This window comes from Mus caroli, chromosome 10 (assembly GCF_900094665.2).
Source record: "Mus caroli chromosome 10, CAROLI_EIJ_v1.1, whole genome shotgun sequence".
Lineage (NCBI taxonomy): Eukaryota > Metazoa > Chordata > Mammalia > Rodentia > Muridae > Mus > Mus caroli.
In genome coordinates, this window is record NC_034579.1 from 37,075,216 (window position 1) to 37,096,505 (window position 21,290).

The 21,290-nt window shown below is 45.7% G+C and overlaps 1 protein-coding gene across 1 annotated transcript in view; it reads right to left on the minus strand.

The window, feature by feature from the left end:
* The window catches only part of LOC110303781, a 178,813-nt gene that overhangs the window by 74,481 nt on the left and 83,042 nt on the right, over nucleotides 1-21,290 (minus strand). The window contains exons 19-27 of the mRNA XM_021174996.2: nucleotides 20,780-21,008; nucleotides 16,920-17,122; nucleotides 14,187-14,342; nucleotides 11,553-11,646; nucleotides 10,568-10,711; nucleotides 4,376-4,527; nucleotides 3,329-3,440; nucleotides 1,851-1,900; nucleotides 1,319-1,495 (exon numbers count right to left, since the gene is read on the minus strand). Coding sequence (XP_021030655.2) covers nucleotides 1,319-1,495; nucleotides 1,851-1,900; nucleotides 3,329-3,440; nucleotides 4,376-4,527; nucleotides 10,568-10,711; nucleotides 11,553-11,646; nucleotides 14,187-14,342; nucleotides 16,920-17,122; nucleotides 20,780-21,008 — 1,317 coding nt within the window. The remainder of the gene's footprint in view (nucleotides 1-1,318; nucleotides 1,496-1,850; nucleotides 1,901-3,328; nucleotides 3,441-4,375; nucleotides 4,528-10,567; nucleotides 10,712-11,552; nucleotides 11,647-14,186; nucleotides 14,343-16,919; nucleotides 17,123-20,779; nucleotides 21,009-21,290) is intronic.

Genomic DNA, 21,290 nt, shown 5'->3' on the forward strand with positions numbered 1-21,290 from the left:
TTTTTTTTTTTTTTTTTTTTTTTTTTTTTGTGGTGAAGTCCACTTTCCCATTACTTGTTTGTTTGCAGTCCACTCTGAGGCACTGAGGTGGAGCTAAACATCTCCTCCTCTGCACTGTCAAAGACCCCAGGAAGCACCTCGAACATCTTCTCTCTGAAGTTGGTTGATAACTGGGCTTTCCTCCTGAACCAGTGAATTGTTTGCCTTTGTTCCTAATGCGTGGTACAAAACGCCTGGGACTTAAGCAAGCCCTGAACGAATGATGGCTGATGTACATGAATGAATGAATGAACAATGCACGGTCTGAAGCAGGCCATCTTCCAATGCCTTTCATCTGTGTCATTAGTGATCATATTATAAATATTACTGCTACTCAAACTCCACACAATACAGGGAGTAAGCTTCCTAGAAACTGTGTAACCTATAGCACACGTTCCCTGTTTTCCACGATCAAGGCATTGTGGTTGGTGACTGTACAGGTAAGCTAAGGCCCCATCCAGGCTGGGAGCCTAGGGAGGCTGGGTTAAGAACACTTGGAAATCTACACGCCGTGATGAGGAAGTATGAAGATGGCGCTGGTCTTTTCGGTCTATCTCTGGGTATCCTACCAGAGAGAATCAGGCCGCAGATTTACTCACAGCACTGGTTAATTATTATTTCCTTCTGAATAGTTCTTCTCCACTGAGTGGAATACTGGACGCTAGGAGACAGTTAAAAACCAAGCACCCTTATTTGCGTACTTATTTTAGATGTTAGCTTGTACAAAGGCCTATGCCTGATGAGACTCTGGCCTTCCCAGGAGAAAACAAAACCTCACTGAAGGAAAACTCAGCCACCCATCCCATAAACAAAGGAGCACTGATGTTTTCTTTTGACCTTCTGAGCCAGAAAGTCAGTCAAGGGCAAGAAAGCCAGAAGGTCAGCTTTCTGCTACTGTAACAAACACCTAAAAAAGAACCTAGTTATAATGAGAGAATGCTTATTGTGCTTCAGTGTTTTGAAGTTTTAGAAATAATTGTTTGGCCTGGGGGTTTTAGGTGAGGCCTTGTGTCATGGCTATAGCACCCAGCACGACAGCTCACCCTGTGAAAAATAAAGGAGGGGGGAGGGGGAAGGGGGGAGGGGTGGATTGCAATGAAGAAGAAACCAGCACCCCCACATCCCCTTCCATGATCTATAAGCCTCCCCCTAGAGCCCACCTCTGGGAGGCTCCACAACTTCCTAATAGTGTGCATCCCTGTGTGCTGTACTTAATGCTCCTCTCTGGGAGACAGCAGGCCTACGTGGTGGGATAGCAAGGGCCAGCAGGCTTATGTACCTGGAGTCTGCCTTGAGTTCCCCACTGGAGTCCTTCAATCCCTTCTTTTCATTTGGCTGTTCCACCATGAAGAAGGTGTCTCTGATGGTAGGAAAGTCATCTAGCAGAACTCTCAGGCTATTGCAGTAGGCCATGATCTGACCCCGAAGGGAATAATGAGACATGCGGCGGTTCAACCTGAAGGTTGGAAGAAGAGACGGTAGCCTGAAGAATCGTCTGGCTTTAAGAGAAGATCCAGTGTCTGCTTCCCTGGGGGGCTTTTCAAGGAGAACAGAATACCCTTGCTGAGAAAGCATGGCCAGCTTGGTAAGGCTGGCATTGCCTGAAGGCAGAAGCACCGGAGTCTTCAAAGCACCGTACTTCTGATGCTCGCCTACTTCTGATGCTCGCCTGCATGCGAGTTTCCTGTGCATCTCTCCCTCCAGCAGCACTGTGGATTATTTACATACAAACCACCAGACTCCAGGTGTGGGGTTCTAGGTGACACTGCTGTTGGCAAGTAAGTCTACCCTGTCAGAGAGACGCTACTCACTTTTGGCAATATTCAACTATTAGTTCCTTCTTCACTTTTTCAACGTCATCCTGTCAATAAAAGAGAAAAAATAGACCTATAGAAAGCCAGCTTTCAAATGAATGTATGGTCAAGTTCAAGTAGGGAGCAGCTCTGAAGCCGAGATGTTCCTTCTGAGGGCAGATGTGTAGGGAGACTCTTGGGTGTCTCTTTTACTTGCTCCTATCTTGCTGAGCACTCCAAAAACACCAGGCCCTGCTCAGTTTCCATCTGAGCCATTCTCAGGGTTGTGGGTGATGACAGCAACCCTCAGGGATGAGGTTGAGTCTCTTTCTCTCTAGGAAAAGGGGCAGCTTTGCTAATTAAAGAGGTGCCCCACCCAGCTTTGCAGTTTCTGACTGTGGGTCCCACAGGGTGCTTGGTAGCTCTTCCACACTGTCTCTGTAGCACTTGGGAGGCCAGGGGAACTGACAGAAACATGGCATTTGTGTTGTCTGCTCTGCTCTAAGGAAGTTGTTTTTGACCTCAGGCATCCATGGAATGGATACTCTGGATACATAGAATGGATATATCCATGGAATAGATACAAACATTGGCAGCCATGGAATGGTAAGGGTCTGACTTGTTAACTTGCCATAGGCTAAAATCCCAGAGCAGACAACCCTGATGGAATGTAGCCTGACTTCTTTCTGGTCTAGTTGTTGGTAATCCTGGAGACCTGTTAGGGGCTTATACATTCCACAGAGTCACTGGTTTTTTTGAGAATTGCCAGTAAACAATGTGTCTGACTGCTCTTACTGCCTACATTAGTCTTTCCTTTCCCGTCATAGGGAGGGACAAAGTCTAGAGAAAATAAACCTCCCATCTCCTTCCAGAGAGCTGGACATTACCAACATGTAATGGATAATGAAACACTGCTGACAACATTGGGAATGAATCTCAAATGATTAAAGGTTTGAGTTTCATACTATTTTTCAAATGATTTTACTAATATTCAAAAACAAACAAACCCCCCAAAAACCTCAAAGAGGATGCAACAATGGCTTCTGATAAACAAAGCTAACAGGTGACCGTCTGCCTACCTTGCCCAAGCCACCTACTGCTCAAAAGTAGCAAATCTCCTGGCACAGGTACTCAGATGAGTCCTTTTAGAAAGTGACAAGACAAAACAAAAACCAACCAACCTACCAAACCAAACCAAACCAAACTGAACCGAACCAAACCGAACCTGGCTACTGAAAAACATGCATTCCTTAAACACAGCTGTAGTTTCTGAAGAAACTACAAATCTATAGATTCTATCCTGCCGGGGTTTCATTTCCAGCTCTGTGCAGTATGTTTTCAATCACTCTGTCTGAATGATTTAAAGTAACAGATGCCAAATTTGCACATATATATACACGTTATACACACACACGCACACACACACACACACACACACACACACACACACACACGTAAAGGAGAGCTTCAGGAAGCCTTTCCTCTTTCACACTCACAGGGCTCTTTATCTGATCCATCATTGTCTGCTTCCTGTGCAGGAATGTGTTCAGCGTCAGGTCCCGCAGACCAGCCTTTTCTAGTTGAATGGACACAAAGGCCTCTGGAGCCCTGACAAACAAAAGCAGAGAGCTGAGCTGTGGCCATGGCAGGCAGGACCAGCAGCTCTTGATAACTCAGGCTGAGTGCTGCGGCAAGAGGTCAGGCTGATCCACTGTCTCCACAGTGACCGCTTTCTTAAGTGCATCTGGTGACTCACCTGCCACTGCACTCCTTTCAAGACCCCATTGTATCTAAAGCCTGTGTTAGCAGTCCCTCCCAAGACATCAAAGCCTGGGGCAATGTGACCTCTGCCTTAGTTAGAGATACCTGAACTGCAGGGTCCTTTTAACTAGACACTGTTCTTAAATCTTCCATCCGCACTGGAAATACGGTCTGAAGATTCCTGGCTTCCAACCATGATCCCATTAGCAGTATCTCGAATAGAAGGTTTTTTTGTCTGCTGTCATTTTTCATTCCATATCTACCAAATTAATTAGATACCCTTGTCTCTCAACAAAAGAATAGTTATGACCACATATGGTCATAACTATTAGAGAATATGTCTCTGTCTTTCTCCATTACGGTGAAAAAAGATGAAGGCACAGTAGTGCACCCTTGGTGGATACCATGAATCTCAGAGAACTCATCCTCCTGTTATTCTGGTCAACAGTAAAATCTTTGAAATATCGTGAGAGCAGTTCCACGCTTCTCAGTCTTACGCAGTTACAGAAAATCTAGAGTGGCCCATTTCCCTCCCAGCTTGTGAGGGGGAGCATGACAAGACCTACAGAGAAAGAAACAGGAAGTGAAGAGAAGAAAGGCATTGAAGAGAAAGAGGTAGGGCAGGGAAGAACCACAATCAGGATGTGCTGACGTCATCTGAGACTGGATCATAGCTGAAGGAGTGAGTGTTCATAGTGTCTTCATATGAGATCTTAAAAAATAAAATAAAATACACACTCTGTTTTTGATTGAGTCGAATCTCTTCCCCCTAGATTCAGTACCTCTTAGAAGTCTTAAATCCTGAAGAATGAGTAAAGGTGTCTGGGGTTTTCAAAGTCGGGGTTAGCAGCAAACACTCTTTGCCATTCGTAGTTCTGGAATCCCTTCTGCTTGGACTCATCCCACCATGATGTCTCGGGTCTGAACTTGTTTCCTAAACCATTTGAAACCAACATGAGTTCAGTGTGTTGGATGTATACGTCCTGTAGTACTGCTGGTCCACAGCAGACCCCAAGCATATGTGGATGGGAGGAGGAGACTGGAGAGAAGTGATAGAAAGGGGGAAGAGAAGGGGATGGGGATGGGAAGAGAGACAACACTTTGCACACAGTAGGGGTAAGGCTCAACGTAGGGCTATTTCCTGAATAGTTCCAGTTATGTAAAGTGCTCTGAGAAACAGTTGCCATGCTACAAAGTAGTTGATTGGAATTCGCACCTAAAGAACTGGTAATGGACTGCACAGATCTGGAAGATGGATCGCAAAGATCTGGACAATTCCCTCAAGAATAGCCAAGCCTATCTGGGTTATGTATGTCTTCTTTGGCAATGTAATGATAAAGAAGGGACAGTGGGGTGAGGGCGGGCCAGAGAAGGAAATGCAAAATCATTATCTGCTACTGTTCCAGCACGGTTCACTATGGAGATGGTGGATGCAAGTCTTTGATGTTTCATCAACTACGAACTGAAAGAGAAAGGCTAAGCCTTCAAAGGGAAAGTCATCCTTCAACGCCACAGCCAAGGACTTGGCATGTTAAAATTATGTAAGGTGGATGAGGCCAAAAGGAAGAAAATCTTGGAAATGGGGAAAAAAATCTAAAGTTCCCAACAGCACCCCCACTAAGACCCCTAGGGCATCCTAGGCTGCAGGAAACAGAAGTCAGGACAGGGGTCATCTTACCAGGCCATATGATGCTGGGAGGGATGAAAACAAAGGCTCTGAGTCCAAGCCTCACCTTTGGGTCCTATCTGTTTTCCCTTATCTTCTAGAACCTGTTTCCTGGCCAGTTTAGGAGGGTGGGAAGAGACTCTTGGCCTGTGTGTCGCCATTATCCGGCTTCCTGCCAGCTGGGAGCTGACACCACCACTCGGCATTCACAGGATTCCTCATCTGCAACGGCAGCTGTGACCGTTCCCACCGTCACCCTATGCCCAGACACTTCCCTCTTTATGCCCTTCCTGCAAGAGTATCCACATTTCTTTCTAACCCTTCATCCTACTATATTTTTAAGTTTCAAGCTTAATTCTAATCTACTTTTTTGCTGGTGGTGGTTTTTTGAGACAGTCTCATTCGGTCCATGTCTTTTAAACTCCAACCCAGTGAGTGGAGTTACCAGGGAAACTGAGCATCAAACATCTTCATTTCAATCTGTCCCCATCTGCTTTACCCCTCTTCATTCAGAGCTATAGAATTCAGCTCTCCATTTTACACTAGTAACTTTCTGTACTAAGCATTTTTTAAAGTATTGGCTAGGTAAGTCCTGACGTGTATGTGGTGTGCTCTCCAGTAAGAAACCATCACTGCTGGGCTAACAACGGTACAACGCCCACACCCATTCTTCTCTCCCTATGCTCCATCCTCCACACTCCTCTGGTTTGGGCAGTTACAGGCTAGGACGGATCACCTAGAGTTTACACAGATTTGTGCAGAGTCTGGTCCTTTTATGTGGCATCACCTGTACTGCTGTGGGTGTCAGTCATTTGTTTATTGGTACTATTATGTAGTATTTCATTGTATAGATAATGCCAGCATGTATTTATGTATTCACCTACTGGAGGACTCTTGGATTTCTTTCCACCTCTTGATTGTCATGAATATAACTTCTATGGACATTCACAGGCACACATTTTTGTAAGGCTATGCGTGTTCATTTCTCTTGGTTAAACAAACACCTAGATGTTGAGTGCTCGGCTCATATGGTAGGCACATGCTTAACCTCTTAAGAAAGGGCTGAATCAGCCGGGCGTGGTGGCGCACGCCTTTAATCCCAGCACTCGGGGGGCAGAGGCAGGTGGATTTCTGAGTTCGAGGCCAGCCTGGTCTACAAAGTGAGCTCCAGGACAGCCAGAGCTATAAAGAGAAACCCTGTCTCGAAAAACCAAAAAAAAAAAGAAAGGGCTGAATCATGTCCCAAGTGGTTGCACCATTTTACAGTCTAGTCAGCAGTATACAAAGGTTCCAGACCTCCCTTGCCAGCACTGGAGGAGGTCAGCCTTTTACATTTTAACCGTCCTAAGGTATTTTTCTCTGATGATTACTGGCGTTGAACATCTTTTCACCCTTTCTTTGCCAGGCTGTGCTGTTGGGGGCTCACTGATTCCTTTCCTTCAGCGGCCGTGTGCTTCTGTCTTCTCTCTTCATTCTCTTCCTCCCTCAATCCATCTCTTGATTTTGCTATCAGACCCTTTCCTGTCCCACAGTTGTAAAAGATTCATAAATCTATCCGTACATGCATCTTATGAACAAGCAATCATAAAATTCACTTTAGTAAAGTTCAAAGAGGGCTGCATGTTTTCCAGAAGATGTAACGTGACGGGGCCAGACATTGCTGAGGGGCCTCCATCCTGTACTCTTCCCGAGGCCACATCATGTTTAACTAGATTTTGATCTCCTTGATAGAGGACCCTATGGGGAGTTACCCAACTCCATTCTAGGGGGTCAAGGTGCCTTAGCTAGCTTACCTTAGCTTCTGGTAAACTACTTCCTGTGCAAACCTCCTCCATCAGTGGATAAGGGACATAACAGGATATTTTTGCCTTATAAAAGTGGGTGTTCTTTTGCCTTTAAAAGGCCCTTGGTCTAATATAAATTCCCACTACTGTGACCCTTTAATATAGTTCCTCATGTTGTGGTGACCCCCAACTGTAAAAGCATTTCATTGCTATTTTATAACTATAATTTTGCTACTGTTATGAATCATAATGTAAATATCTGTTATGTAATATATCTGCTATATGACCCCTGTGAAATGGTCACTTGACCTCCTCAAAGGGGTCACAATGCACAGGCAGAGAGCCATTAGTCTAAACGCATGGAGCTATACTTGGGTCCCCTAACACCTGAGTGTAGTCCTAGTCAGCTGGAATGAAGACTTTCAATATGTCATAAACTCTGTCTAAGTGAGCATCTTTAGTGGGCTCCCTGTGACAATAATTGAGCTGAATCATGGAGGATGAGTAGCATCCTTTAGAGAAAAATAAACTGTGTGCATGAGCACACACACAGGCACACAAACAAACATACTTTTGGCCTCCTCAGAGTAGTAAGTACTCTACTGCTGGGCCATCGGTCTAGCCCCTGAATTCAACACTTTACAGGAATAATTTTATGTTCTGTGACTTATATCTCTACAACAGAAAGGCAAAGGACAAAAAATTATGAGGGAAAGGGGCATATCCAGTGTGGTAGTTTTGTAGCAAAAGGAATCAAGGGCCAGCAAGATGGCCCAGTGGGTAAAGGCTTTTGCCATCAGGCCTGATGACCTGAGTCCCATCTGCGGTGGGAAGAGAGCACTGACTCCTACAGATTAGTCTCTGATCTCTACACATAGGGTGTGGCATGGTCACTATCTATCTATCTATCTATCTATACACACATATATGTGTGTGTGTATGTGTATGTATATATATATATGTGTGTGTGTATTTATGTGTATACACACACACACACACACACACACACACACACACATATATATATATATATATATATATATATATATATATATATATGGATCAAATGTCTCTCCTTACATTTAAAAAAAAGAATTATAGGCAGGATAAACAAGAAAACAATGGAATTTTTAATCAACAAATGGGAAGGGTTAGAAACTGGGGTATTTTATCCTAGATGAGTCTAGCCAGTTTGTATTCAGAGTACTATACAAAGCACATCACCACTCCTGTAAGGGGAGCAAGGAGGAAGGGAAACAAGGAAATGGGATATTTAATACATGTATTTTTGCATTGCCTGGGGTTCTTGAGTCAAAACTCCCAAGGCCTTGTTATTGCCTAAGTGGCTAGAATAACCCTGAGGAACTTAAGCCTCAATAGCAGGCAAAATTGGAGGCCTCACCCTCCCACCTTGGTCTTCCAGGGGCCTTTCACCTGCCCAGTTTCTCTGCCCAGAGGTGGGCCTTGGAAACTGAAATTTCTTTCTGCAGAGGTCAAAGAAACCCTAATCTTAAATATACTGATTTCCCTCTCAATAGGAGGTAAAACTCCTTTGCAGAAGTAATTTTGCCCTAGGCTCTCAGGACAGGGTAATGAGCCTATGCCTTGTAGGCATCTTCTGGAGACTGCGTAGGCAAGAAATTTGATATGACGTAACCAAAATCCAGCAGCTGTCTCTTAGTCAGATTAGAGCAAAAGTTACACACTTAGGATCTAGGACACAGCTCATGTCTGTGTCTTAGGATCTAGGACACATGTGTCTCATGTCTGTGTCTCCCGAGGGTCACAACGCCCCTTTGTGATAAAATATCTACAGCCAAACATTAGATGGGGCTTGGAGAGTTTTATGGAAGGACTGAGGGACCTGAAGAGGACAGGGACGCCACAGAAGACCAACAGAGTCAACTAATCTAGATCTTTGTGGGCTCCCAGAGACTGAACCATCAACCACAGGGCACACATGGGCTTGACCTAAGCCCTCTGAATGAATGTAGCAGAAGTGCAGCTTGGTCTTCATGTGGGTCCCCTAACAATTGAAGTGAGGGCTGTCCCTGATCCTGTTGCCTGTGTATGCGTCTATTCCCCCAACTGGGCCACCTTGTCTGGCCTCAGGAGAGGGTGCACATAGCCCTGCCGTGACTTCTGTGCCAGGGTAGGGGGGATGCAAAGTAAATGAATGAATGAATGAATGAATGAATAAATAAATGCACAAATATCCTTGAAGCTATACTCAAACCCTCTCCACTATATCAGAAACAGGTTTTGGGATACCTTCTTAGCTGCCACATGTGTGCTAAGTCAGGGTCTGTATCATCAAAAAGCCCCAGCTTCACTAAAAACTTACTGGTACTGTGACTTTTGGTGTCCCCTTTTCAAGGACTTTTCAAGATGATCATAGGAAGAAATAGCCTAAAAGAGAGATGGGGTCTGCCAACGTGCTGACCCCCTCATAGTCATTAAACCTTCTCAAAAGTCGAAACAGTGGGCTGCTAAACACCACTCACTGCCACACCCCAATAACCCCCACTTTTCAGGTGAGCCCAACCTTATCTCTAGACGGAATGAATCATCCTTTGCTTGGTTTTGCTCAATAGACCTCTGCTTAAATTATCTATGTCCTTTGGCTGAATTCTGTCCTTTGAGAAGACAAGATCTGAGGAAGGCTCTCCCCCTAATCAGGTTCTCACGGAACCCCTAGGACAGGCATTATGGTTGCTTTTCACATTCTCATCCAGTCTCTGTGTAGGTCACATGATCCTTCAGGCCCCTGCGATGACGTCTTTCCAAAGGGCAGAGTTAGCAGAGTCTCAGAACAGTTGGCCATGCAGAGGCTTGCAAGAAAGCGACTGAGAATCCATCCACATGGCATAGGGATCACACACCCCAACACTATGGGGACAGTACCCCACGAAGTCAGGGCCCTTCAGACTGCCCATACATCTCTTCATCTGGTTGCTTATTTATATCCTTTTAAGCATCCTTTTAAAATAAACTGTAGAAGATGTCTCTCTCCATCCTGTGAGAACTATAGTACGTAGCCTAAGGAAGACCTAGGAGCTCCAATTTGTAGCCGTCCAATCAGAAGTTCCAGAGGCCTAGACCAGATCTGAGATGGGAGCAGTGTTGGTACCAAAGCCGCTTCGTCTGTGAGATGCGACACGCTGCAGGTGCATGCTGTCATAATTGAATGTGAGAAGACAAGATGGCGTCTCCTGCAGAATATATTGCTTGCTTGCTTGCTGTTGGGGAGAAACCTCCATGGCTTTTGGAGTCACAAAGTAGTCTGTGTTTTGAGTGTACACTATGAGAAACTGCATGTTTTCCCTACACAGACAAGAAACAAAAGGTGATAGAAAGCAGAGAGCAAGTGGAGAAAGAAGGAAGGGGAAAGAGGGAGGGAGAAGGGGGAGGAAAGAGGAAGAGAAACGGGAGGAAAGGAGAGGGAAGAGGAGGAACAGTGAGCAGCCTGGCATTAGCAGCTGGCAGGGGCAGCATGCTCTGGCGTCTCCATCCTATAGGCTGACCTTGAGATCAACAAGGCTGCCTGCTCCCGCTCCCGGAATGTGGTAAAAGAACGCCTGTTGAGTGGCCACCATCAAAGCATTTCTCTGAGCAGTTTGGCATGCAAGGGTCATTTGCATATTCTCCACTCCTGAATGGACGAAGAGCTGTGGGAAGAGAAGGTGAATTACAAAGAGATCACTTCCAGAGGGAGGAGCAGCTGATGGCCGAGCTCATCGATTAGTGAAGATGGCGGAGCTCATCGATTAGTGAAACCATCGAGACACCCAGGACTTGAACTGCACGATACATTGGGCTTCTTGTTGCTCAACTGCCAGGTTGAACCCACTCTTCCCCAGGCAGGGAGCCTGTGAGTCTGACCTACTGTGTAGGTGGACACCATGCAATCCCCCTGTGGTCAGGGAAGGGCTCTGATGGACCACACAGACTCAGAAGCAGGTTCTTAAAAGCCATCAAACAAAATATCTACCTATATACAAGCAAAAAAGTTCAAGGCAAAAGGAGAAAAATGGCATAGGGTTCTAAAAACTGTGCCAAAAGCTCCAATAGCAACTGTACACTTTAAGAAGCTAAGCTTGCTGTGTACCCTGTCTTTTCATCCGTAACAGAATTTATGACATGGGGGCTGCAGTCCTGTGGCTCAAGCCAGGCCCATACAAGGCCAGCATTATTAGTAACAAAGGAAGGCTTTTCTCTTGTTTGAGACATGTAGGCCAGGCTAGCCTCAAATTCAAACTCACTATGTAGCTAAGGCTGGCCTTGAACTCCCAATCCTCCTCCCTCCATCCCCAACGCTGGAATTGCAGACACAATGCTAGGTGGAGCTTGGGGAAAGCTTTTCTTACTGATGGAAGCCAATTTGTATGAATATATTTTTTTTAAGAACACAAGAATAAGTTGATTTGTTTTAGTTTAGTTTCTTTTTCAATTTTCTTTAAAATTTAAAATCTTTCTTTAAAAAAAAAACAAAACCCACAGAGCCGTTACCTTGAGGATGGCTTCTTTTGTGTGAAAACTGAATTTGCCAATTTGGTTGTCATCCAGCTCAGAGATGGCTAGGACCAGGGAGGTGGGGCAGTATCTGTAAGAAGAAAAGTGGAACTGTCCGGTCCTGACACACCGCCTGTCAGGGAATACGCCTCTGATGGCGCACCTCGAGGGACAGCAGCCGACTGGATCTGGGATGCCAATGGTAAGAGCAAGCTTTTCAGAGAACCATATTCAACCCCAAGCCGGAAGGCTCTGGGGTCTTTCCGGTTCTCACTGGACTTGGTTGTGATAACCGCTCCATACTTCTGAAAGTTCTTTTCTCTTCATCATCCCTTTTTCTTCTTACTCTCTTGACCACACCTGTTCAGGATCCCCCACTAACCCCCTCTTTTGAGTACCCCTAAATGGCATCTACTTCTTGCTCTCCATGCTCCAGCAGCTACCTAAGCTGTTCTCTATGCCATGTTCCTGCATTGCGGCAGAGCCCTTTGTTGTATTTATCAGTCTTTGTTTTCTCGTCCACGACTGGACTGTTAGCTAGTGTGGGATTAGGATGACTGTGAAATGCGTATGTACAAATGTGCTTTATAAAGTGTAAGTCCTGTCCTGTAAGTCGTGTGGCCTGCATGCTGCCTTCACACTGTCTCTCCAGAGTGACAACTTTAGGAAGTTACCATACATACAATGAAGTCAAGATGCATGCTCTCTAAATACACAAATCCCCCTTCCAGAAGGCTCCCCTTGACTTGGAGCATAACTGGACCTCACAAGGAGGCCCTGTCACCACTGAACCAGACCACAGAGCTTTCGGGCAGCTTGTGCCAAGAGGTGGAGTCCAGCCCTCTTTTCTGTAGAAAACCAGCTCTACAAAAGCCTTGAGTACAGCTGGCTCCCAGTGGCGGTTGGACACCTGGCCTCACTTGAGAAAGTCCCATGCTTTCTGCCCTGGAATGGTCATCTTTGTTTTAGCAGCGAGGTGAAATAGGGCCAGAGAAATTTGCCCCCAAGGAACTATTTGGCAACATCAGGAGGCATCTTCAATTGTCAGAAACAAACAAAGGGGTGGGGAGGTTGAGGAAGAGAAGAGAGGGGAGGAAGAGGAGGAGGAAAGGGAGGAGGCTGGAGAGGAGAAGGAGGAAGAGGAGGAGAAGGAGAATAAAGAGGAGAAGGAAAAAGAGGAAGAAGAGGAAAAGGAGGAAAAAGGAGAAAAGGAGAGGAGGAGGAAGAGGAGGAGAAGGAGAATAAAAAGAAGGAAAAAGAGGAAGAAGAGGAGGAGGAAAAAGTGGAGAAGAGGAGAGGAGGAGGAGGAGGAGGGAGAGGAGGAAGGAGGACAGTGGCTGCCCGCTGGTGTCTCTCCAGTAGACATCAAAAATACTGCTAAATAACATAAGGCACATGTAGGACGGCGACCTTGTTCCACCCATTAAAGCTGAATTCAGCCCTCATTTTCACAATGCCAAGAAACCACCATAGTATCCTGCTACAAATTTCTCTCATTACAGCCATGCCCCAGGAAATCCAGCAGCCTGGCTGCATGTCTGAGTCAAATCTTGAACTATACTAGTAGTGCAAGGGCTTCTCCTCTGTGGAGTCACCTTTGCCTTCCTAGGGGTGGAGCCAGGACTGGGACTCTCCGGGGGCAGAGGTGGGACCCTGGGAGGAAGGACAGACATGGCTCAGAAGGAAAGAAGTGAGGACAGGAGAAGCTGACCCTCCCCATACTGGCTGCGGGAGAGAAGGGATGCATTAGCCCTAGCCATAGCTGTAACAAAGTGATTGCATCTGTCTGGAAAGGAGTGTCATGGGCTGTCTGTCCCTCAGGTTTCATTGATAGGAAATAGTTTCTCATGACAGGAGCTGACTAAGATGCCTGCCTGTGAGCTCTGTGCTCCATGCCACTGATGCAGAAGTGTAGCTGACTTCTTCCTGATCTGGGGAAGTGGGAGAGGAGGCTATCCCTCACACCCCCTGCTACCAGAAGGACATGGTCCACCAGAGAAGCTGGGAGCCTGTGGTTTCCTTCGCACTCTCTGACCTGGCTCTGCCATGTCTCGGTGATCTGTGTGTTTCTAGCCACTTATTTTCTTTTCCCATTTTTGAGTGTGTGTGGGGTTAGTAGTCATGCATGTGTGTACACAGTTCCACGCTTGTGCATGTAGAAACTCAAAGGTGATGTTGGAAATTATCTTCATCACTTTTCCACCTTGTTGAGTGAGGTAAGGTCTCTGGGTTAGGTCCAGAGCTCACACATATTGTAATTCTGGCTTGCTCTGGGGATCACACATCCCACCTCGCGAAGCTGGAATTGCAGGTCTCCAGGTCTCCGCCACGCTCGTGAGGCATTTACATGGGTTCTAGGATCTGAACTCCAGTCCTCAAGCTTGCATAGCAAGCTCTTTAACCACAGAGCCATCTCCCTAACCTGATTTTGTGGTTTAATATCCAGTTATACCCTTGATTGAGATATTGGTTTATTTCCTCCTTATTAACAAAGAAAGAAGGAAGAAACCAGCATAATGGCAGATTACACCTAAGGAGTAAGGCCTGACTGCACTTGCTGTCCAGTGGTGATGGAACGCATTCTCACTGGTTACTCATCTCGAGTGACACCACTGTCCCCTGGAGGCTCACCTGTCTACCCGGCTGCTGTCCTCCAGCAGAGAAGTTATAAAGACAGGAGGGGGTGGTTCCACCTTGTCCTTGTGTGATGCAAACTCAAAGTGAACTGGCCTCAGATGCAAATGGGATTCTTCAAAGCCCATCTCCAATGCCAATTCCTTATATAGCCTAGAAGCAGGGAAGGGGCAAGGGTGTGTTTGTTAGTGTTTTTTTTTTTTTCCTTAAAGACAATCAAGCCAAGAGAAAGTGAACTTGTACAATTAAGCAAGTACACAAACTTGAACCAGAGAAAGCCCTGTATTAAGCAAAGAGAACAGTCTCAGATGATCTTGTGCAGCCCACTAGGTCAGGCAAATGATAGAAACTTGATGAACTTGGGTAGCACCTCAGCCCTTACCTCCCACACAGCAGCTGCTGTTGCTGTGCTAGGAGCCTCATGAGCTCATCCATCTTTACTTTTGAGACACGGTCCCTGCCTTCCCTTGGTGCTGTTCATGCTGACTCCTCACCCCCTTCCTGGAGAGCACTGCTATTTGCTGGACCCACACTGTCCATGCTCCTGCCCCGTGATCAGACCTTGCCAGGTTTCACTGACTTTTCTTTAAGTTCAGATGTGGTCTTAACTCTAGCCCTGGCCCTCTCCCCACTTACTACATCAGTTCCTAAAACTATATCCTCATAGAAGCATCTGTGGCCCTTAGCCCTGTCCTGATTCATCTCTCAGCTCCATTTGGATGTCTCTCTGGCAATTCAGTCTTAAACAGCTACCATTCTCTCCAGTCTAAGCCAGTTCTCACCATGAGTTCAATTGGCACCTGGCTCAGTGCACTAGGGTTGTCACAAAGTACCACAGAAATATACCGAGAGCTAACAGCGTGCTCCATTGCCTCATTTCTGAGATCAAGGTGTGGGCAAGTTAGCTCCTTCCAGGCTTGCCAAGGGGAGCTGTCCCATTGTTCTCTCCTTCGCTTGTAGATGGTGCCCCCCACTTCCCTGTGTAGTTTGTGCCAATGGTCTTCTTATGGGTCCATCAGCCTATTGGATTAGGATCCAACCCAGTGCCTGCAGTTTAATTTGACTCTCTTGAGCAGACTCTCCCACCTTGATATACTGGTTCTTGATCCCATATATTTTAGAGGGACCCAGTTCTATTTATAGCATCGTTTCCCATGATGCTCTCCCTGATCCATTTAGAAAGAATGAAATATTCTCTTTGCTGTGCTCCCAATGTATTTTTTCAAGTGAGAAAAGTATCATGGTTATAATATATTACGGGTAATTTTTACATTATTAACTCCCGAGAGACTAATCCATCGCAGAGAGGCTGTGTCGGGGAGGTGGCAGTTTGACTGATTGATAGCAGCTCACTTTCTGTTTCTGCTACTTTCTAATTTGGAGACTTGAGGCTAATTACTTCACTTTTTCCCATCCTCCACTTCCATGCTAATAGTGTTTGCACCTGTCTTGTAAGGATAGTCCAAGATGTATAAAGTCCCACAAAGACTGGGGCCAAGCAGGTTCTCAGTGGGGGCTGGTGGACTGGGGGGCCAACCATGGTCTGTGCCTGAAGGGCCTCTTGTGAGGATCAGAACAGCACTTGGTGTGTTGCATACTAGAAATTCAATCCCAACACAAGGACGGCTGACAGAGACTTTTAAGGGATATTGGTTGCGGGGCCTGGGCTGTTAGAGAATAGGAGGCCAGCTATCTTGGAAGTGAGTTCCTGATGGAAGGGCATCAGACCCTTCCCCTCTCCTTTCTGACTTCCTCTGCTCTTCTCTCAACACTCCACTGATTAGCATAAGCAGAATATGCTCTATTGTCTGTCTTCTGTCTCAGGATGGTGCAGCAAGAAGGCTCTGGCCAGATGTGGACCCTGTGGTGATTTGAATATGTTTGGCCCAGGGAGTGGCACTACTAGGAGGGGCGGCCTTGTTGAAGGCAGTGTGTCGTTGTGGGTGTGGGCTTGAAGACGCTCCTCCTAGCTGCTTGGAAGTCAGTCTTCTCCTGCCTGCCTTTGGAGGAAGATATAGAACATCACTCTCCAAGCCCCACATCTGCCTGGACACTGCCATGCTCCTGCCTTGATGATAATGGACTGAACCTCTGAACCTGTAAGCCAGCCCTAATTAAATGTTGCTCTTGATCATGGTGTCTGCTCGCAGCAGCAAAACCCTAAGACAGACCCCATGACCTTGGACATCTCAACATCCAGAACTATTAGATATAGATCTCTATTCTTTACAGATGACACGGTCTCGGGTACTCTGTTACAACCGCACAAAGATTCCAGGTCACGGAATGGCATGGTAAACAGTCTGTCAGTGATTTCCTATTGGAAACCTGACAAACCAATATCAAGCATCTAAACAAAAGGACTCGTGTTGAGTGGAAAGAAGATGTGGGCAGCACGGGGGAACTCATGCTCTCTCAGTGGAAAGGTCAGAGAGGTTCATGGGGAAGCTTGGGGGGAAGGAAGGAAAGAAGGAAGGGAGGGAGGGGAGGAGGGAAAGAGGGAGGGAGGGAAAGAAGGAGGAAGAGAGGGAGGGAGGGAGGGAAGGAGGGAGGAAGGAAGAAAGGAAGGAAGAAAGGAGGGAGGGAAGGAAGGAAGGAAGGAAGGAAGGAAGGAAGGAAGGAAGGAAGGAAGGAAGGTCATTATTCTATCTAGCTGCTCAGGACAGCGAGCCCTAGACTCTCCCATTTGTTCCCCAAATCCTTCCATGGATCTTCTGGTCCCCAACTAACCCAGCCAAGTACGCACTCTCCACGCTCGTTTCTATCAGCCTGTGACGGAGGGTCAGGAGTTCCAGGAGCTTGGAAAATGTGTCCAGGAGCAGAGTGTGGAAATCTTGGCCTTGTTTCACTCCTTTGTCCACCGTAGACCTGAGCGCAAGCAGGCCCACCTCCTCCACGAGAAAGGGGTCACCCATCACTTGAGCTGAAAAGAGCTGAGAGCAAACCAAGTCATTTGAAAACTCAAAAGAAGCAGCAGCATCGTGTGTATAAACAGGAAAAATACTCTCAGTGGTACAGACTGAAAGCATCATTTCCTGGTCGCCTTCTAGACAGTTACAGAGAATCACTAATTAATAGGGCTGCCCAGAGAGTTATGAGGGCTAATATATACACAGAAGTATTTTTTTTCATTATGAGGATAAATCTTGTTAATATAAATGTTTTGAGTCTAAACACAAAAACTGGGGGAAGAGGGTACTAAATAGGAATGAAAGTCACTGGTTAAACAATTATTTTAAAACTTGGAGCTATGGCTCAGTGATTAGAGCACTGTCTGCCCATCCAGAGGACCTGGGTTTGATTCCCAGCACCCACAGGGCAGCTCAGAACTACTTGTAACTACAGTACTAGCGGATCCAATGCCTTGTTTGACTTCCACAGGCACTAAGTATACCTGTGGGTACACGCAGGCAAAAGACCCATATGCATAAAATAAAATCTTTAAAAATGTTTTGGGGGCCAAAGAACAATTTTTTATAATCCTCTCTGATTTCAGTTTCCAAATGCCAAAGAATTTTCACACCCATAGATTCTTTCAATTTTCACCAGACCCTCAGGAAGCATAGAAGATCTTCAGCAACGAGGAATCTAAAATGCCTGGAAACTAAACCTAGAATCTCATGCTACTTCTACTACGGAGTTACTTTTTACTTTAATTTCAAACAAGATCTCACTAAGTTGGCCAGGCTGGCCTTGAACTTGTCCTCCTGCTTCCCCCTCCTGCGGATCTGAGATTGTGAGCCTGCACAAAGTCTGTCCTGTGACCTTTAAGTCTTACAGGGTCATTCAGTAGTACCAAGTGTAGCTTTGTAGCCCGCTACTTCCGAGTTCCTTAACTTCACAGGATCCCACTGCCTCTCAGCATCTTCTCAGTCCTGGGTGGCCCCATGGGATCCCCGAAACACCCAAGGGACCGTTAATACCCTGTGCCTGAGGGAACATCTAACGTGCCCTTTCCAGTAAAGACCTAGTTTGAGGACCGTCTCTCTTCTTTTTCCGGCTTGCTCCACAGGCTGTGCCATCTTCCTTAACTATGTGTCTACCAAAGGGCTTGTCTTCTGGAGGTGTGACTTTCAGGCTCCTAAGATCTTCAGCCGTGAGAACCAAGGGAGCTGTTAAATTCCTGCATGCCCTCAGCTGACAGTGGTACACCCACTTTCTAATACAAAAAGTTAGTCTAAATACTCGGTACTTCTAGGTCTAATTGTGAACATAGTTCCAAAGCAATAATTAAAATTGTGACATGAACAGGAGACTAGTCACCCCAGACAGTCTCTAATCAATAAGACATTTTGTAAAATTAATATTAAATATGGTATTACAAGACACTGCTAGAATAAAAAATGGAAGTAAGACTTCCATTTCTGGAAATGGCTCGGGACTTTGGGAGCATTCTAATATCTGTCTCACACATCATCCCATGAACACTAATTCCAGTGAAGAGCAAAAGAGTTGGATGTTTAAAAATTAAATCGAACCCTTAAAATCAGGATCAGAGGAGACAAATGAAACACCCAAAGGGAGACATCCTCTCTGCCGCCGAGGATAGACACAGTCACAAAGGAAATGATCAGCAGATCTGACTACACAAAAATAAGAAGGATTGCTTAAAAAAGACAAGTGAAAAAATATTTGCAGAAAATATGGTAGACAAAAGGTTAACGTTCCTTTTAGTTAAACCTCAGATAAGTGAATAGCAGTGAAGTTGTTTTCTCAGATAAGGGAGCCAAAAAGAATCACACACAAAATTATAGCTAGTGACCAAATGTGTTAAAAATCATCTCAACACGGGCTAGAGAGAGAGCACAGGGACTGGACGCCGCAGGGTTTGGTTCCTAGCAACCCAGCTCAGGCAGCGCACAGCACTTACAGGCCCAGCTAAAGGAAACCGAGGCCCCCTTCTGGCCTCTGTATGCACCTGCACCTGTATCTGCATACATACACAAATCCATACACACACACACANATATATATATACACACATACATGTATATATACATATATAAACATGTATATATATAGAATACACACACTTATCTATTTACATCTATATACATACACACACACATATATATGACTGTAATAAATAGCACAGAAATGTACATTAATACTGTAATGCTGCCTTTCATGCACACACGCAATGAGTTAGCTCACAGGTTGCATTTCAAATGCTAATACTGCACTGTAGTGGAAGTGTGTGTCTCTAATACATTAGTTGGTTTTTATAGACATTGGCATGATTCTTTTCAAAGCAATCTGCCAATCAGTATCTAAGAATCAAATTTCACTTCATCCATTATGCTCTAGATGAGCACACCCCTTTAAACCCAGCACTCCGAAGGCAGAGACAGGCAGATCTCTGTGAGTTTGAGGCCAGCCTGGTCTATAGTGAAAGTATCAGGGCAGCCAGAGCTTCATAGTGAGACCCTGTCTCAAAAACCAAGACAAAACAGAAAGACTTGTAGAGCTGGAAGATAGAATTGAACCTAGGGCCTCATGCACACTAGGTGAGCACTCTGCCACTGAGCTGGATATCCAGGCCTCTTCTCACCTTTTAAAACTGTAGTTCCCTGACCTGCTTTTGAGGGAAGACCTTGCTATGTAGTTCAAGCTGACTTGGCACTCACTGTACCGCCCAGGCAGGCTTTGAACTGCCGATCCTCCTTCCCAGCCACTCCAGCATCAGAGACTGCACTAATAGTGCCTGCCTTTGAATAGCTTTAAATTAAAGTGTATTTTTTCCTCTTCTGCTATAATTCTCTTTATTTTTATATTATTTTAATAAATTTTAAATTGTCTCTTTAAAAATGATTTTAGGGGCACAAAGATGGCTCAGGGGTTAAGAGCACTTCCTGTGCCTCCAGAAGATCTGGATTCCTTTCTCAGTACCACACTGGGCATCTCACAACCACTTGTAACTGCAGCTTAAGGTATCTGGCATTCTCTTCTGTCCTCCACAGACATCCAGAAACACACAGCCTACATATGCACACACACGAAGACACACACATACACAAATAAAATAATGAAACTTAAGAACAAATCCTTTCTTTTTTTAAAGACGACGTTAGTTTAGGCAGGCAAGATAGGATACCATGTTGACCCAACGAGCCAATACTCTTCAAATCACCTCCTTTATCACAAGTGGCCTCTTTATCAAACGAGATCGGTTCGGAAGCACCAGCCCAGCCTTGAAAGCCTTAACAGAAAATGCAAAGGATTGAAATACAAGTTCAGGCACAGCCGGAACCACTGACCATTAAGGCTGTCCAGTGTACCTCCAGCTTCTCCCCAGCACACAGACACACTGTATCATTAAAGCAGCAGTGGGAAGTGAGAAAATATTTTTACATACCCATGCAACCCTCCATTTAACTTAATTATAGCAACATCCTTATATGCTAGCTAGAAGCTTTGTCCAAAACAAAACTCACATAGAAATACTGGCAAGGCTTGTGAGTATGCTCTTTCTCTGGCCAAACAAGGGGAAGAGTGCCAAACGGGCGAACAGAGAGCTAAACAGACAGGAACATCTGGAAGGAAGTGGTCTCTTTGCCAAGAACCCAACTCTCCTGTCAAAAAACACCCACCTCTCTCTGGAGGTGTGAGCTGTACCAGGCCTCGGGCTTGACTGGGCTGAGCCACAGGTCCAGGGCAAGCTGCAAGCTGCCTATCTCTATCTGGGTGAGTGAGCTGGGCGATGCAGCCTTGTGGGCGTGGCGAGCCTCTCGAAACAGGTGCTCCAGAGCTTTGGGGATGAGCCCAGCCAGGCCGAGGGAAGGGTGGAACTCCAACGGGTGGACCTTTTCGGAAGCTGGGCTTGAGGAGGCAAAGAAAAGATGATTCGATTCTTCACAACAAAGAGTATAGATACGGGTTTTGAAGATACCTGACTTTATGTTTTTAAAGACCAATATCACTGCTTCGACACGTCCTGATCTTTCTATAACAGGGAAGCACAGAGGGCATTAACCAGTACTGCCACGTGCTCTTGGCTTGAACACAAGCCCTGTAAAGTGGAAAGAAACTGATTTATTTCCAACTGTCCAGTAAGCAGCGGCTATAACAAAACCCTTGACGCTTCAATGACCGTCTGAGAAA